At 43.9% G+C, this 18542-nt stretch overlaps 1 protein-coding gene across 2 annotated transcripts in view; it reads right to left on the bottom strand.

The window, feature by feature from the left end:
* Positions 1-598: 598 nt before the first annotated feature.
* Positions 599-18542, bottom strand: part of IWS1 (interacts with SUPT6H, CTD assembly factor 1) — a 41664-nt gene continuing 23720 nt past the window's right edge. For both annotated transcript variants that reach the window (XM_069727696.1, XM_069727697.1), the window contains 7 exons: positions 16652-16734; positions 15901-16030; positions 14005-14122; positions 10380-10491; positions 4697-4753; positions 4324-4435; positions 599-1034 (listed from right to left, as the gene is read on the bottom strand). In XM_069727696.1, coding sequence (XP_069583797.1) covers positions 909-1034; positions 4324-4435; positions 4697-4753; positions 10380-10491; positions 14005-14122; positions 15901-16030; positions 16652-16734 — 738 coding nt within the window. In that variant the 3' untranslated portion in view covers positions 599-908. The remainder of the gene's footprint in view (positions 1035-4323; positions 4436-4696; positions 4754-10379; positions 10492-14004; positions 14123-15900; positions 16031-16651; positions 16735-18542) is intronic.

The following is an 18542-nucleotide window of genomic DNA, read 5'->3' as shown; positions in this document are numbered from 1 at the left end:
CAGGGAGATGTGCCGTTCCGCGCGCCTGTGATGTAATGGGTTGTCATGACAGCTGGGGGTCCGCTGAATATACCTGTATCTGTCATTACAATCCTCCTGTGAAAGGCAGTCAGTGGCTGGCATTCATAGGAGATCGGGATCTTGGCGATACATAGCATGCGGATGTAGTGGAATGTACAAGTTTATGAAATATTGCAGCATCTATCTTTCTCCAATTCTTCAAGAATCAATCCTGGATGCTGGATGGAAAGTAATGCTCAACTTGTCTCTTCTAAACCCAACCAAACACTATAGGAAGTTCTGATCAGGACACTTTTGTACCGCAGGGTTATGCAGACCACAGATTCTCCTAAGCATGAGCAAAATGAAGACAATATAGACAGTGAAGATAGAGTTTATGTACACTCAAAATCTGGCAGTGTATATCCGTATTCATAAAATTGTGCGAACCCAAAGGATTAGAGAGTTACTCTGGTATGGATTTGCAAAGTAAATACACCATCCTCATCAGGGCCACGTGATCCATTGTATGATACATCCAGCTTATGTTGAAAGATCTAGTTACAAATCCTCTTTAAATACACCAGAACACATGTAATTAAAAAATCCAAGATAGAATTTTATTGTCTGAAATCCAGACACTGAGGTACGAAGAGAAACTGATCTGTACAAACAGCATTAAATACGATCCAAAAATAAGGACCAGAGTTGGTTTCCAGAGCTGTGTGAATGGGGAAGCAGAAGAAACCTCGTCTCCTGAAGGAGATAGAACACATTTACAGGGACAGGGGAAACATTAAAACTATTGCAGAAGGCTCATTAGAGTCCACTTCATCAAATGCAGCAGGACAACTTCATTAAAAGCCCTGTCCCGATATTGGCGTAGAAAAAGAAAAGAGCAGCAAGTGTCACAAAGGCATTTTATTCCCTTCTATGCTGATTTTAACTGCGTGGCCAAAGCGATTCTTTTTCCGGATATCTGTGAACTTCCTCATTTGTTTGTCCAATCGGCTCACCCCTTTCTTTGCGCTTCCCTGGAAAGAGAAAGGCATTTTTGTGCAAAAATAAGTCCATTATCAGAGATGTTAAAAGCCAATTATTAGAACATAAATCATTATCTAAGAAGAAAGGTTTAAGATCAAACAAACATGAAATCCGTTCTTTGTAACACTCTGTTGTGCATGCATAATTCACAAAGTCACAACATTCAATGTCAATGGTGCCCTGTAGAGAACACACATGCCCAGGTGCCAGCCCCTCAGAAGATACACACACTTTGTACAAGATTATTGAGAAAACTGGACACAGCTCACAAGATCACACAAGACTCCTTACACACTTCATTTGCCAAACTCAGGCAAAATGTCAGCAAGACAAATGTGGTCCCCTTCATGTGAGCTGCACGATGACCATGCAAAGCATAGCTTGATTAATGAATATAAACTGGGAAATAAGATGCAGCTCAGCACATCCAAGTTAAAGATGCCAAATCCTCACATCATGCACAACTGCCCCCATTATCTCACTGCTTTGCAAACACCAGCAGTGTTGGTAAAGGGGAAAGGAACAGTTCAGACTAATGCAAAGTGCGGTGCAGGGGCCACATGAGGCCCGCTAGCTGCACACCGAGAGCCAAAAAGCTGAAAACACTTGCCCACGGCCTGCACAGTATGGCCCCGTTCCCTTGTCTGATTCCTGATTTCACCGCTATCTGCATACTTGAGATGCAGATAACAGGGAATACAAGAGTGGAGGACAGTGCTGCCAGCTCGTCTTCCACTAATCCGTGTGTGTGATTGAGACAGCAGACGCCATGACATCATTGCATAGTGTCCACTGTGCGGAGCAGAGCGTCGGAGGAACGGGGAAAATGTGTGCCAGTATAGAGGGGAGGCAGTGTGGGGTGAGGGGCTCCTGCTGCACAAAGGGGAGGCAGTGTGGGAGGGGGCTCCTGCTGCACAGAGGGGAGGGGGCCAGTGTGGGAGGGGGCTCCTGCTGCACAGAGGGGAGGGGGCCAGTGTGGGAGGGGGCTCCTGCTGCACAGAGGGGAGGCAGTGTGGGGGGAGGGGGCTCCTGCTGCACAGAGGGGAGGCAGTGTGGGAGGGGGCTCCTGCTGCACAGAGGGGAGGCAGTGTGGGAGGGGGCTCCTGCTGCACAGAGGGGAGGCAGTGTGGGGGGGAGGGGCTCCTGCTGCACAGAGGGGAGGCAGTGTGGGGGGTAGGGGGCTCCTGCTGCACAGAGGGGAGGCAGTGTGGGAGGGGGCTCCTGCTGCACAGAGGGGAGGGGGCCAGTGTGGGAGGGGGCTCCTGCTGCACAGAGGGGAGGCAGTGTGGGAGGGGGCTCCTGCTGCACAGAGGGGAGGGGGCCAGTGTGGGAGTGGGCTCCTGCTGCACAGAGGGGAGGGGGCCAGTGTGGGAGGGGGCTCCTGCTGCACAGAGGGGAGGGGGCCAGTGTGGGAGGGGGCTCCTGCTGCACAGAGGGGAGGGGGCCAGTGTGGGAGGGGGCTCCTGCTGCACAGAGGGGAGGGGGCCAGTGTGGGAGGGGGCTCCTGCTGCACAGAGGGGAGGCAGTGTGGGGGGTAGGGGCTCCTGCTGCACAGAGGGGAGGCAGTGTGGGGGGAGGGGCTCCTGCTGCACAGAGGGGAGGCAGTGTGGGGGGTAGGGGCTCCTGCTGCACAGAGGGGAGGCAGTGTGGGGGGAGGGGGCTCCTGCTGCACAGAGGGGAGGCAGTGTGGGAGGGGGCTCCTGCTGCACAGAGGGGAGGCAGTGTGGGGGGGAGGGGCTCCTGCTGCACAGAGGGGAGGCAGTGTGGGGGTAGGGGCTCCTGCTGCACAGAGGGGAGGCAGTGTGGGGGGAGGGGCTCCTGCTGCAGAGGGGAGGCAGTGTGGGGGGAGGGGGCTCCTGCTGCACAGAGGGGAGGCAGTGTGGGAGGGGGCTCCTGCTGCACAGAGGGGAGGCAGTGTGGGGGGAGGGGGCTCCTGCTGCACAGAGGGGAGGCAGTGTGGGGGGAGGGGCTCCTGCTGCACAGAGGGGAGGCAGTGTGGGGGGAGGGGGCTCCTGCTGCACAGAGGGGAGGCAGTGTGGGGGGAGGGGCTCCTGCTGCACAGAGGGGAGGCAGTGTGGGGGGAGGGGGCTCCTGCTGCACAGAGGGGAGGCAGTGTGGGAGGGGGCTCCTGCTGCACAGAGGGGAGGCAGTGTGGGGGGAGGGGCTCCTGCTGCACAGAGGGGAGGCAGTGTGGGGGGAGGGGCTCCTGCTGCACAGAGGGGAGGCAGTATGGGGGGGCTCCTGCTGCACAGAGGGGAGGCAGTGTGGGGTGGGGGCTCCTGCTGCACAGAGGGGAGGCAGTGTGGGGTGGGGGGCTCCTGCTGCAGAGGGGAGGGAGGCAGCGTGGGTGACTCATAGCTCCCCATGTACAGTATGTGAGGGATCATACTGTATCAAGGAGGCTATATTGGGATGATACTGTATATGGGAGGCTATGTGGGGCTCATACTGTACATAGGGAGGTTATGTGTGGCTCATACAGTGCATAGAGGTGCTGAGTGTGGGAACCTTCAGTATATGGGGGGGGGGGTGTTGGAATACTGAATTTTGCTTCATATTAAGGAATATTTTATATTAATTGTAATTAACATGGTAATATTATTATTGAGCAGAATTTTGGTTCAACCCTGCACAAAAGTCATGGTCTCACGTGGCCCATTAGGAAAATTGCTCACCCCTGGAACAGATGGTTGGCAGAGACATGTAAAGACCCCTTTTTTATTCTTAACTGAACAAAATGAGACCAGGCAGATTTACAAAAAAGATGATATCATGATGCCATTAGTATTCTTTTTACTCCATAAATCAACAGTTCATAGAATATAACAAAGTACCTTTTTCATGTTTTGGATTCTTAAATCATGCCTCAAATGGACAAATATTCAATGCAGAGAAGCATGTTCCAGAGCATGCAGAGCACACTTTTATTCTTCACACTGGGGCATAGGTTAAGAATTACCAATATCACAAGGGCATTCGGTTGCCCTCAATGCTGAATTTGACGGCACGAGTGGTTTTAGTGAGCCTTCTCTGCTCAGCAAATCGTCTTTTGTGCTTTTCCAAACGAGATATGCCTTTATGGCCTCCAAACTAAATCAAAACATTGTGTGACCAGTATAAAGATGTAAAAAAAAAACAAAAAAAAAAAACACAAAGAAGGATAGCAAAGAAATATAGTTTAAAAACACAATGTATTTCTAAGAGAAAAGAAATTCAGAAAGATGAAAGTAAATATGACAACCTTCCCACATGTACATGGTAAGCAAACCTTCAACTTACCCGGGACGATTCCATCTCTACATTCCATTTTGGACGGACAACATAATCCTTATTAGATGGCATAGGAACTCTAGCTCGAGCACAAAAACCAGGGTCACCTGGACGCAACGCCCTAAACAAAAATGAACGCTTGTAAATATCTACCAGTTCATGCATTTTCTTTAGCATTTTGATGCCTTGTGTCACATAAAAATAGTAAGGAACTTTGCACGCGCATGCAACATAAATAGAGCAACTGCAAATTTTCTGATCGTCAATGGGATAACCTGTAAGAGCTGCTGATCTGATAGACATACCCATAGTATTAGCATTCACTGCAACACTAAAATAGATGGATACAACGTACAAAGTACAATGTCAATTTGATACTCACTTTTCTTCTCCAGTCAAAACTTTTTCCAAGTCTCTTCGTGGCGTCTGACCCCCGGAGCTAAAGATTAAATTAAAACAAATTTATACAATAGTTTATAGTAAATGTACACTTTCATTAAAAGAGGCAACTGTCACCCATAAGAATATCCATTTAAACAAACGAATCATGAGATATCCAATAGTTTTAAGGCTGAAACAAGACTGAAGTCCTTTGTGTTCAACCTATAACTTACATGTTTATCCAGAGAAAGCCAAAAACCCCATGAGGTAGCTGCCTCATATTAGGAGGAAAAATCCTTCCCGATTCCACATATGGCAATCAAACAAATTCCTTGGACCAATGTCCCACCTCCAGAGTCTAGTACACCTAACCAGTAATGTACTTTAAGAAAGGCATCCAGGCCCTCTTAGTGAATCGACCATAACATGCCGTAACAGAGAGTTTCAGAGTCTCACTGCTCATACAGAGAATTATGACGTATTCAATAGATGCACTGTTCATGAGTCACAAATGGCAGGGAGACGACTTCCATAAGGACTCCCTTTTGGCATCCATTTAACTGTAGAATCCTGCTGAAATGTTTAGCATGAACTTTACGAGTGCACACACTAAATTTAAACAATAAGTGATGCAAACAATAAAACCTTAGGCATCATCCGTCGCACATGTACAGAGGATGTGTTCACTACACATATACAGTGAGGTCCTGAGCCTGCGCTATTATATGACCTGGAATGATGTGATCAGAGCCAACTCCAATCATTCCAGTGTAAAGAGGTCCCATCACCAATACAGTTTTTGCTTATTTTAGTCCGGCTGCTTCCCCAAATATTACAGGTTTTTTTTTTTGTTTGTTTGTTTTTTTTTTTAAATCGTACCAGTCTTAAGATGTGAGCCTTTATATTTAGGGGGTATTGTGATCTGGCTCACAGGATTCTCCGAGAGCGTGTCTTTAGTAGAGATGAGCAAATCTTTCAATGTTGGGTTTGGATTCGCCGAATAGACCGCCATTCACCAAACGCATCTGAACCCAGATAGATTCAATGGGAGGCAAAACCAAGCGCATAGACGACATTTTAAGGGGAGACAAAATGCTGCCTAAATAGCTAAAATTAGGGGCATACATGATGAAAAGTGGCATCAATTTACCCACAGCAGAAATTTTATGATGCCACAGTAGTCAGGCATGGGCCATGCATGAGACAGGGTCTGAGCCAGCATTTGCAGCTTGGAATTGAAGGTTCAATTAGGAATTGGTGGTTAGGGGAGCGGTGTACACCTTCGTAGCTGGGAGACCTGATACCTGATGCAACACTTTTTTTTTTTTTTTTTTAATTATTCCAGCCACAAACATCAGTTTCATACAGTACTATTGATAGAAAAAGTAAGAATAGTAACACAGAGAGTTGACAAAGTAAGAGCAGGGATGCCTGTCTGGGAGCCCTACTTACACAGGCAACCCACAAGATGGAGACCCAACTTGGCGTCCCCACATTTCAAAAAGATAATGGTCACTCACCACTAAAGGGGCATCAATTTCCACAGAGTAGAAACGTTATAACAGGCCTCTGACATACCTTCAACTACAGACAACCCACAACGGATGGAGACCAAACTTGGAGTCTCCGCATTTCAAAACTTTTTTTTTATAACATCAGCAACATTAGCAACAGCAGGCACAGAAGACACCGCAAAGATGGCACAGGCTGAAATAACACGAGATCAATACATAACACTAAAAACAACACCATCTGCCTAATCTGCGATTGGGATGCAAAAGTCAGAGATCCGTGACTTCTTTATTTTGATGAAAGTTAGGCGGTCTACACTTTGAAGGGACAGCCAGATGCAATTATCTGTCAGGACACCACCAGCAGCGCTGAAGACACATTCTGAGAGAACACTGGCTGCCGGGCATGACAAAACCTCCAAGGCATGAAAGGTGAGCTCAGGCCACTCTTCTATTTTTGAAGGGTCCAAAAACCCCTGATGACATTAATACTGAGCTCCAGATATGCCTGCACCATCCTTTCCAGGTGTTCACATAGTGTCAGACTTGTACTCTGTTCTGCTGGTACACGGGATGGTCTAAAAAATGTGTTAAACGAATAACAGAAATTGCTTATGCCACTTACACTGGTGATGCTAATGTTTCGGCGACTACGCCTTGATGTTTCTCTGGTTGGATGTCTACAACTAGGATGTACACTGTGTGCCTCACTGCTGCCTTTGGGAAAACCACTAATAAGATTGTCTACCTGTCCAGGTGGAAAGTGAGGGGGGGCATCTGGCTAAATTTACTCTTGCACCATGGATCTCACAGGGTGGCAAGCCAGTAGTCAGGACTTTTTCTAATTCTTAGGATACGGGAATCGTGTTGAAGATAGTGAAGAACGAAGGCGCTTATTTGTCGAGTGCTTCCATGAGGTCCAAGTCCATGCTGTGTTGGTGCTGCGGTAACACTCAAGGTTGCTTTCTCCATCCCCTCCCACAAACAACAGAGAGTGGATCATTATCCTCTTCATCTCCTGACTGTTGCATGTCCATCACTTGTCCTCCTCCATTTGTTCCTCGACTCCTACATCTTCACGAACAGTTTGTCTGGTACCATAAGCCCCCTTGATTGCTGCAAGCTAGCCTCCAATGGAACCCGCCTGTGCAATGAAAGTCTGGAAATTTGAGATATTGTTATTCCTTCCGCATTCTCCTCTGCTTCCAACTCTTCCTCTGCGACCATCACCTCTTCACACAGACTATTCAAACTGTGACCGGAATAGGGATGCTGATGATGGCATCGTCAGTGCTAACCATCTTAATAGCCATTTCAAAACTATGCAGAAGGGTGCAGGGGTCCTTCACTTGTGCTCACACTGCAAGCATGATTTGCACCACGTCCGGACTGTGTTTGACCAGGCTATGCAAAAGGACATACTGCACCCGGGCTCATGGATGCTGCCACAGCAACATTTGCAGAGTGGAATGCCACCGTGTTGTAACATTGCTAATCAAACAGTTAACCGGTAGGCTGAAAGACCTCTGTAGCGATGCAAGTCGATTACTTGCGGGGTGGCTCCAGGCTTAGTGGAGACAGCTGTAGCTCTAACTTGGCCTGGATATCTGTCCACACTCTTGAGCTGTGTGACTGCGATCTCCAAGGCATATTAATTTGCACACTGCCTGATTGCGGTGAGCCATGGCTGTGCAGTACGGAAGTGGGGGATTCTATCTGCACTGTTGGAACGTGTGTGATTAAGGGAGAGGTTGAGGGAATAGGTGGAGAAGCATAAGCATTGGAAGTGTTAGATACAGAGGAGACCCTTGACTGCCTGCCCACACAGGCATCAGAGTACAGATGTTTGCTCATCCAGTTGTCAGTGGTGAAATGCACCCTGGCAGACATTTTTTTTTCAGGGAATGGTTGGTGAAGTCTGTGACATGCTGGTGTAGCGCAGGCACAACTTTCTTAGAGAAGTAATGACGACTGGGAAAAATGGTACTGGGAGACTTCGACGATCATCAACTTTCGGAAACCGTCTGTATCCACCAGACAGAAGGGCAGCATTTCCGTGACCAACAGACTGGAGATGGAGGAGTTCAAGCTCTTAGCTTTGCCATCGGTAGGAGGAAACATTCTTTAACGTGACCACAACTGCAGGACAAAGGGCTGGCTGCTGTGCTGAGAGAGGGGGCTGCTGTGCTGAGAGAGGGCGGAGTACGGAGAACAGGACAAACTGCTGGACTGTAAGTGAGGTGCAGGCGTTCATGTTAAAGCAGCAGTCATGTCTACTTCCGTAACAGATGACCGGCTCTCACTCACCCTGACTGTGGTGGGTAAACAATTGTAGTTTCTACGGCTGGATACCTGTGTGTGAAGACTTGGAATGGTGACAGAGGAGGAAGAAGCAGCAGATGGTGTTGATGGGATGGCCGGTGAGGCCCGCTATTCCGCATTTTAGCGCACGGAGATCCCCACACTGAGGCATGTTAATCGCGCATGTGCCAGCTCATGCGTGTAGTTGTCAAATTATTGTAATTTTTGTTTCTAGTGAGTTTTTGCAAATTTGACAGATAACGTTTTGGATCATCCTTTGCGGTCTCAAAAAATGCCCAGGCTAAGCAACCCTTGCTGCCCCTGCATACTGCATACTCGCGACCGATACTGGCCACAGCAAGATTTGGGGCTGAGGATGCAGTGCTTGTAATGGTTGCATTACTTTTTGGTCTTTGTGGGAAGCCACAACATAACCTTCTCGTTTTCCTCCTCCTACACGCAGCTATTCAGCTGCATACCTCTGGGTTCAAACCAAGTGGGATCTACAACATCTGTCATCCTTTCTGTTCTCATACTCCTCACCCCAAGAGTCACCCTCCTCCTCTTCCTGCCCTAACACTACAGTACAGTCCACGTGCACCTCTGGTATCAGTCTCATCAGGATCACCTCAACCCTGTTGGTTAACATCTGGTGACAAGGGTCTGGATTCTGCTTTTACCCTACTTGGGCTGGCCCCGCTTCCAACATGAAAAAATTTGAGGTATCGGTGCAGATGCTTTCCTCCTCTAGATTCTGTGATTATTCAAGAAGACCTCTGATGCCCATGGAATAGAATGTGTGAACAGCTCTTCAGAATAGCCCATCTGCGGTTCCCCAGTCAGTTAGGCAATTGGAAATTTTTGACACGGGGGAAAACAAGGTTGATTGGGGTGCCACCTCTGATGATTGTACTTTGTGTAATGTTAAAATGGAGGAAGAGCCAGCGACGCCACTTGATGTAGCGCTTACCATCCACTGGAGCATATGCTCTTTCTGAGCCCTATCTACAAGGAGTACTGCTGTGCGGCTGCCAAAGAAAGGGAGTCGAGTAGGCCGGCCAGCAACAGATGTTGTCAGTGGTTCACAAAATAGAGAGGTTATCGCCTCCGCTGTGTCAAGACGCCAGACGCAGAGGGAGATTGATGGCGGAGGGAATGTCAGCTGATGGCTCCCTCTCATCATTGCTTTTAACTGTACTGGCAGGCATCCTGCAGGCAATATTTTTCAAGAAAAAAACAAAACAAAAAAACTTTTGGCATCACCACCTGCTTAATGAAATATAGTATTAATTTGCTTCAAATAAAGAAATAAAACAGTATTTCCTAAATAAAAGAAATCTTATGAACGGTATTACTAGATTACATGTACACTTAGGGTCTGAATTATCAAGACCGTTGACTTTCTCAGATGCTTCCAAAATTCATGTATGCGTGCATGCCTCTTCATGAATCTGGAGCGTCTGATTAGTGGCTTCTGCCTCTGTGCGGCATGCCAGAAATGGAGTGAGATTTCGGACGTTGTGAATGCCAGAGCAAGTCATGAATTTGCTTGCTTTGAATTTTCATATCATGTTCCCACCGTACCGCCCGTCCTGCACCAATGCCATCCATTTTGATGGACTTGAGAGAAACGGTCATTAAAACACCAAAACTTGCTAAAATGTTGGCGATATTCAAAGTTGCGCCAAAATTTTCAAAACTTTTACATTTAGCTACTTTGAGATTAAAATCTTTAATGAATCTGGGCCTTAGTGTCGAGAACAGTGCAAAATAGTGAAATGTAAAATCCAAATGTTAACTTGTAAGGTTTCTATTTTTTTATGTTACACATCTGCACACTTGGCAAGTCAGAGGTCTTGACATAGAACATACCTGCTCATTCTCCTTCGCTGTGGCATCTGTTCAAGATCTCTTTGTTCCCTCTCCTCTCTTGTCATCCCCTTGTAGTTGGAGGTCAACCCAAAAATAGGTCGTGACCATTCATCTGTAGGTTTTACAAATATATAAAGTAGTTGCAGAAAAATTACATTTAAGTTACTGTATTTTTTAGACTAGAAGATGCACATTGCCATAACACGCACCCCAGGTTAAGACAGAAGAAAACAGGAAAAAAAAACATTTTTCCTATTAAAACTTCCTAGGAAGTGTACAGGGGAGGGTTCATTATCACTAATTTTAATGTCCTAGGGAGGTAATAAATCTATTGTTATGGCCTCTCTGCAGTGTGCATTATACAATGCGCTGGCTACAATATAATCATGATAAACAGCACTGTCTAAGAGTAAGTTCACATAGGGCGTTTTTGCTTTTTTTCTGCAGCAAAACCTGATCTTGGTAGGAAAGAAGCTGCGTCAAAAACGCAGGTTTAGGTGCATTTTTTGTTGCGTATTTGCTGTGTTTTTTTCCATGCTAATGTCCTTGGATTTTCAGGTATCATTATTTGCTGTGTTTTTTGCTTTGTTTTTTTCAACACCTATTCAAGTGAATGGGTGAAAAAACGCAGCAAAAACGCTGAAAGAAGTGACATGCTCTATGTCCAAAAAACGCAGCAAAGCACAAAATACTGATCAAACAAAAAACCAATGTGTGTGCATGAGATTTCTGAAATCTCATAGGCTTTGCTGGTATTATAAAAAGCAGCTGAAAATTAGCATTAAAAAAAAACACGCAGCAAAAACGCCCTGTGTGAACTTACCCTAATAATGAAGTTCACTGCAGCAACTACTGCCTCACTTTTTATTATAGCTGACAATAGTAAGATTTCCTACCTCTGGCAATTATATACAAGGGACCTTGGCTAGATTTACCTAAGCTATACAATACCCCGATTACTGCATACTGGCACTTTAGTGGCTCACAGTTGCATAGCAAATATTAGAATTGCTTTGCATGCAACAGTGATCCAATAAACATTCAGTGTAAGTAGTGAGTATATGATGCCTTAATATTACTTTATACATAATAAAAGCTATATTTTAATCACATACCTATTCCCTATATTGCAACAGTGATCCAATAAACATTCAGTGTAAGTAGTGAGTATATGATGCCTTAATATTACTTTATACATAATAAAAGCTATATTTTAATCACATACCTATTCCCTATATTACATACAGATACACACAATTCTGCTACATGCACATTTACATACACACGATATTACCACATCTTGCAGTTACTGATTGGGACCTGAAGAAAAGTTGCCAGAGCTGGGCAGCTGAAGAAACACACAATTAACAAAAGGACCTTTCAGGGCATGTGATGTCACATAACCTGAAAGGTCCTTGCATTACTCCAGTGGAAGGTCCTTCAGCTGGTCAGCTCGTGCAGCCAAACAAGAGATTTTCTTGTTAAAAAAAATGCATCTTATTAGATAAAAAAATACAGTATTTATCACCAAATACTGAAAAGATTATGGCAAGAGCAAACAAGTATCAAAACCTTTTATATGCAGCTATAAAAAGATTTATTTAAATTTATTTAACTCACTTATATAGCACAATTAATTCTACCGAGCTTTACAGACATCATCACTGTCCCCATTGGGACCCACAATCTATATCCCCCATCTGTGAGAGGAAACCCAGGCAAACACAGGGAGAACAAACTCCTTGCAGATGTTGTGCTTGGTGGGATTTCAACCCAGGACCTCAGCGCTGGAAGGCGGTAGTGCTAACCACTGAGCCACCGTGCTCAATGAAGCTAGCCCAGAGATCAGTGGTATGGCTGTAAGAACCGCTGTGCCGCCCCCAGCTACTATTATCAGGGAAGCTACAGCAAATGAACGGCAGACTGCTAGGACAAGAGCTGCTTGAGTTTAAGTAGAAACAACTTGGTAGCAGGCCAACAGCCTCTCTAGCATTACAGTATGGCTGGGCAGCTTTCCCCCCCCCCCCCCATCATTAACCCATTGTAACTGGGCAATTTTTAGTTTCTTTCATTTATTCCCCCTTCCAAATGTCATTATTTCAGTCAGACTTATAAGGGCTTGTTTTCTTGCAGGACGAGTTACAGTTTTAAATTACGGTACCCTGTTCATTTTACCATATAATGTACTGAAAAAGAGGGGAAAAAAATCCAAGAGGCATGAAATGATGAAAATAATATAATCCAACTAGCTTTTTTTTATTTATTTACAAATCATTCAATATCTGGTAAGAAAAATAACCTGGAGTGATGATTCTCTACGTCAATGAGAATATGGAGAAACCAAAACTGTTTTCTTATTTTTATTCCAATTCCCCCCAAAATTCAAATGTTTGGAAAAAGAAAAAACAAACAAACAAAAAAAAACATTTTGACGCAATCTTAGACACAGTTTATATTTTCCTGTAGATTGAGTAATGTGAGAGCTTGTTATTTGCGTGGCGAGCGGCTTTATAGATACCCATTTTGATTGCCTTTTAGGTTTTTTTTTTTTTTACGGAGGTGTGGTGACTGAAAAATGACAATTCTGGAGTTAATTTTAATTTTTTTTTCTTTAAAGTATTTACAGCGCTTATTGTGCTGCTTGGTTAATTTTATATCTATTCAGACATAGGACTTTTACACACCGTGATATCAATTTATTTTACTTAACTGGAGAAAAATGGCTATTCAAAGTCTTACGTCTTATCTTTTTTTTTTTCCATTGAAATGGCATTGACAGTTGGACCTAAATGGTAAAAACAAAGCAAAAAAAAAAACAAAACAAAAAACACTCATTTCAGCAAGCTACAGCGGCTGCTACTAGAAACACATTGTGGCTGTACAACATAGCCAGTATCTGACGCTTGTGGAGCAGGCTCAGCTCCTGAGCTCCCTCCGCCGATATCAGTATGGATGTAATGGTACGTCCATTTGCAATAAGGGGTTAAATCTGCTTTGATTGTGCTCTAGGAAAAAAAATGGAGACACAAAGCGCAAAATAGGGTCTTATCCTCTGGATTACCAAGAGAGCTTTCTTAGAATTGCTCACCTGATTTTGTTGAATGAAAAGCATGTAGCGATTTCGGCTGCTGCAGATCCACAAGCGATCAACGGCCGTATGACAATATAAACTGTGCAGGAGGTGTGGGTTAAATCTGCGCTGCCTGTTGTATGTGGAATTTCCTGAAGAAGAGGTCGCACTGACCTTGAAACGCGTTGAATAAACCACCTTTTAAGTGTATTATCCTTGGAACTTCATCATTAAGGCAGCGCAGATTTAACCCACACCTTCTGCACAGTTTTGATTGTGCTCTTGCATATAAAAGGGAGGAATTAGGACTTGTCTACATAGTGATGCAAACATGTACAGCAGACCACTGATGTCAAGGAGCCGCTTCGGCCATCTTGTTAATGTGAAGCACATCAAAGCTGCAGGGAAAACAAGGAACCAAGTGGGACCAATTTATCATTAGGCAAGTTTTTTGTCCTCCATTTTCTTTAATGCTTTTCCTCCTGATGTCCCCCCTTCCTCAAATCCAGAATAATGCCTTAAATTTCACAAAAAAATAGACATTAAAACACATACTTATCAGCTTGCCAGCGATATCTTTGTTTGGCCGGGACTCTTTAGGGTGTTTGTATAGGTACATAACAGCTCTGCCAATGCCACTGTGCTTTAGCGTCTCCTGACTCACACTAGGCAACTGGAGATGGAGAAGAAATAATGTCACAAATACGCCACACTACAACGGATAGGCTTAAAGGGGTTGTTCCACAAAGTAAGTTAATTTTAATCAATAGATCTGGGAATAATAATAATTTCCACAATTGGATGTGTTTAACCCCTTAGTGGCAGAACCAATTTGATACTTAATGATCAAGCCAATTTTTACAATTCTGACCACTGTCACTTTATGAAGTTATAGCTGTAGAACGCTTCAACGGATCTCACTGATTGAGATTGTTTATTCATGACATACTTCATGTTAATGGTAAAATTTCTTTGATATAACTTGCGTTTAATTTATTTTTTTTAAAAAACAACACAGAAATTTGGCAAAAATTTTGAACACTTTACTTTTTTCACAAAAAAAATTTACTTTGGAAACAATATTTTTTATTTTCACAAGGGTATCAGGTGAAAATGGACAACAAAATTTGTTGTGCAATTTCTCCTGAGTATGCCAATGGCAGGGCTCAGAAGGGAGGAAGCAGTTTGACTTTTTGAACGCAAAATTGGCTGGAATCAATTGTGGCTCCATGTCGCTTTTGGAAACCCCCTGATGTACATAAACAGTGGAATCCCCCCCCCCCCCCACCCAATTCTAACCACAAACCTAACCCCAACACACCCCTAAACCTAATCCCAAGCCCCATCCCTAACCCTAATGGAAAAATGGAAATACTTTTTATTTTTATTTTTTACCTAACTAAGGGGGTGATAAAGGGGGGGGAGGGGTTTGGATTACTATTTTTTTTTATTTTTATTATCACTGTGATAGACCCCATCACAGTGATCAAAATGAACCAGCAGGAAAAATTTCCTATTGGTGCCGAGTGCCGGCCAGCAGATCTCAGCAGGCGCACTACGCATGTGCACACCCTTGTCTTCCCGGAAGAAGACGCCGCTGGCCGGGGGATGCAGGGACACCGGAAGTACTGGAGTGGGATCGGGGGACCTCATTTCTTCCTCCTCTGATGTGCAATCACATCAGAGGAGAGAGAAATTAAATGGGAAATCAGACTTTTTTTTTTGCAGTAACTGAATAACGGCGATCGCAACACTGGGGTCGATAAAAACCGAGCCGAATAATGTTCTCTGGAGTCTCAGCTACACCCAAGACCACAGAGAAATTCTGACGCTGGGAGGCGCTGTATACTTATTTCTCAGTGCCGCACTGAGGAATAAGTACCCTTAGCCGCCATTTAAAGGCATATCGGCGGTCGTTAAGGTGGTTGAAAAAAAAAAAAAGTTCCTGTGCTGAGATAATCTTATACTGCTGTGTACTGTGTAATGACTGTGTCTGACCGTACAGGAACAAGGTCTGATCATAACACAGCTCCTGGGCAGGGGAGGAAGCAAGAGAGTATACAGACAGGACAGCACAGGAGCACAGCTGATTCCTTTTTTGAAGTAAAACATTTTTTATAAACAGGCAGAGAAATGATTTACCTTACAAAAAGAATCAGCTGTAATCCTGTGCTGTCCTGTCTTGTGCTTCCCCCCTGCCCAGGAGCTGTGGTATGATCAGACCATGTTCCTGCACGGTCAGACAGTCATTACACAGTATGGACACATTTATAAGATCTCAGCACAGGGACAATTTTTTTTGCAAACATACAATCGTGGAAATAATTATTATTCCCAAATCTATTGATTACAATCAACTTGAAAATTAACTTTGCGGAAAAAACCCTTTAATAAAGAGCAGAAATTTCAAGTCCTAGAAGGAAGGCCTCTGATGTGCTGGGGTATTCTCACCTCTTGAAGTATCTTAAGCAGTTCCTCTCGAATCTTTAAAGCCGGCAAGCTGCGGTCAGGAAGGGGGGAAAGCCATTCTTTTATGGCAGACATCACTCCGCTGTCAATAAAGGTCTCTTTTAAATCTTGCCTGTTATAGAAGGACACAAATGAGTAAGTCTCATACTTTAAAGGAAATATTTTAAAGTTCTCCTTTCTTATTGTCTCCATTTCATACACAGACTAGAACATGAAAATCTAATTTATTATTTTAGTGAGAGAAAGCACATCTACAGAACTGAAAAGCAGAAAACTTGCTCACATTAAAAAGAGTTACCGTCATTTTATTTTTCAGAAACAAGCAACTTTCTAAATATATCTTAAAGAAGTCTGCTTCTTCCTCCTCCTGAACTGATCACTCTCAAAATTCTGAATTCACTGATAAAAATCTGTCTTCATCAAAATAAAGATTATTTTCATCAGAGAAATTAACAACTCAATGCGTCTCATATATTGATTTATTAAATAAAAACAACCCTTACGTAAAAAGCTAAAATTAGGCAGAGTATATTTTTCCATGTGCACTAAAGAACCTTTATATATTTGTTGTGGTAAATCTGACTTAACAACAGGATACATTTTGAACATTAACAAAAGTGCCTTAAGATTTTCTTGAAGCGTTCCTGAGATCCACAGCAGTACACGGACTGCTGGAAAAGTTGTGATCATGCTTTGGCTCCCAAACAATACCTGTATATGATATAGTCCTTACTTTTTTAGATGCATCACTACAGTGGGAAGCAGTGTCAATTTCTTCAGAGCTGGCTTCTTGCTGGAGTTGAGATTTCTATCTTCCTGCATAGAGAAATAGAATATTGTACTGAATAATAAGTACTGAAAGCTTTCTGATGATGTCAACTTTTTTTCTTTCATGCGTGCATTTTTGGCTAAAACTAATTTTTGTAATTGAGTTACATTCAGAAGTTTGCCTTCCCTAGTATCTGCGTTGCATTGATGGCTGCAGAATGTGTTAATTAAGGATAAGTAAGAGAAGTCGATCAGATGATACAAAGGGAGCATTTGTAACTTATCTGTCTAGTTTCCAGCTGCTCTCAGCTGATGTATCACCAAAGACCACATCAAAGCTTGTGGAAGCAAAACGGTGCAAAATGTTTAATGAACTTATAGTAAGAAAAACATTGTTTTGCATCAACTACATGCATTTAAGGAAAAATACATGTCCCCAGTAGTGGACAACTTAAACAAAAAGTTTTCATTTTTCCTAGGTGCCACAATTTCAGTTCAGTGGCAGCACACCTTCATAACCAGAAAATTAACCCTGTATCTGCAGGTCAGTAGCATTATTGCAAATGACAAATTCCCTTTTAATGCACTGCAGGCTTTGATGTAAAAGGTTGCATTAAAAAAAAAAAAAAAAAACCTGCAGCAAAAACTGGATGTGAGATTCCAGTCCCAAGGTGGCCACTAACAGATTAGTGTTGGCCGAATTTGGCGTGACTAGCTGACTGTTTAATGTGTATAGGGGTATTCTCACACCATCTTGAGGAAAATAAGGATCATGCTTCTTGGATTTGAACATGCTGATCCTTTTGGTTTGAGGAAAATTAAACTATTAGGCCCCTTTCACACATCAGTTTTTTGCTATCAGTCGCAATCTGTTGAATTTTGAGAAAAAAAAACGGACCCAGCAACTGTTGGCCTCAGGCTTCATCTGTCGTTTGCCGGATCCATTGAAAATTGTTTGTCCGGTGGCCGGAGAAAACGGACAAAGTAACGTTTTTTTGTGTATGCTGAAAAAACGGACAGTGCCAGATCCGTTGCAGTCAGTCGTTTGCTCGAATGGAAGCCTATCGGTGACGGATTCCATTTTTTTTTTTTTTTTTTCTTTTTAAACGGAGCATGCTCCGATTTTTTAGGATCCAATTAGACAGATCCGCTAGTCAGTTCCGGTGAAAAACGAAGCAGTCACAGCAGTTTTTCGAGCCAATGGATTGTGACTGATGGCAAAAAACTGATGTGTGCAAGGGGCCTTACTATTCAGTACACACAGGAGTGGAGCATCAAAATGAACAGCTGAAGTCAAAGTCTATAACCAGCTTTACGGCGCGGTAAGGCGGCCGTATAAAATCGTACCAAAATCTGTCCACGGTGCACTGACTGGCTTGCCGGTCTCCTGGCCCGAGTGTGAAAGATGAACGGAAATATATGCAGCTGTCACGCTCGGCTGAGCCGCCAGCCAATCCAAGCATTGCAGGCAGATTTTGATACGATTTATACCGCCATCTGACTGTGCCCTTAGAGTCATGTACCCGTGCCCTCCGCTCCGCTAATGACATCAGGTTAGCATCCTCAATAATCAGAACCTCCCACTCCCGCCTCCAAGATTTTTCACGTGCTGCGCCGATTCTTTGGAATGCACTACCCAGGTTAATACGATTAATCCCCACAGTTTTAAGCGTGCGCTAAAAAGCATTTGTTCAGATTGGCCTACCGCCTCAACGCATTAACCTAACTATGCCTGTGTGGCCCATTCAAAAAAAAAAAAACATAACTGGGTTCCTCGCATCATGTTCTCATACAATTTATGCAGTTAATAGCCCTCTGTGTCTGTACTGCTACATATTTAGGCAGTTAACTGGTTC

This window comes from Ranitomeya imitator, chromosome 5 (assembly GCF_032444005.1).
Source record: "Ranitomeya imitator isolate aRanImi1 chromosome 5, aRanImi1.pri, whole genome shotgun sequence".
Classification (NCBI taxonomy): Eukaryota; Metazoa; Chordata; class Amphibia; order Anura; family Dendrobatidae; genus Ranitomeya; species Ranitomeya imitator.
The sequence above is the reverse complement of the archived record's forward strand: the minus strand, read 5'-3'. Positions and strand labels throughout refer to the sequence as shown.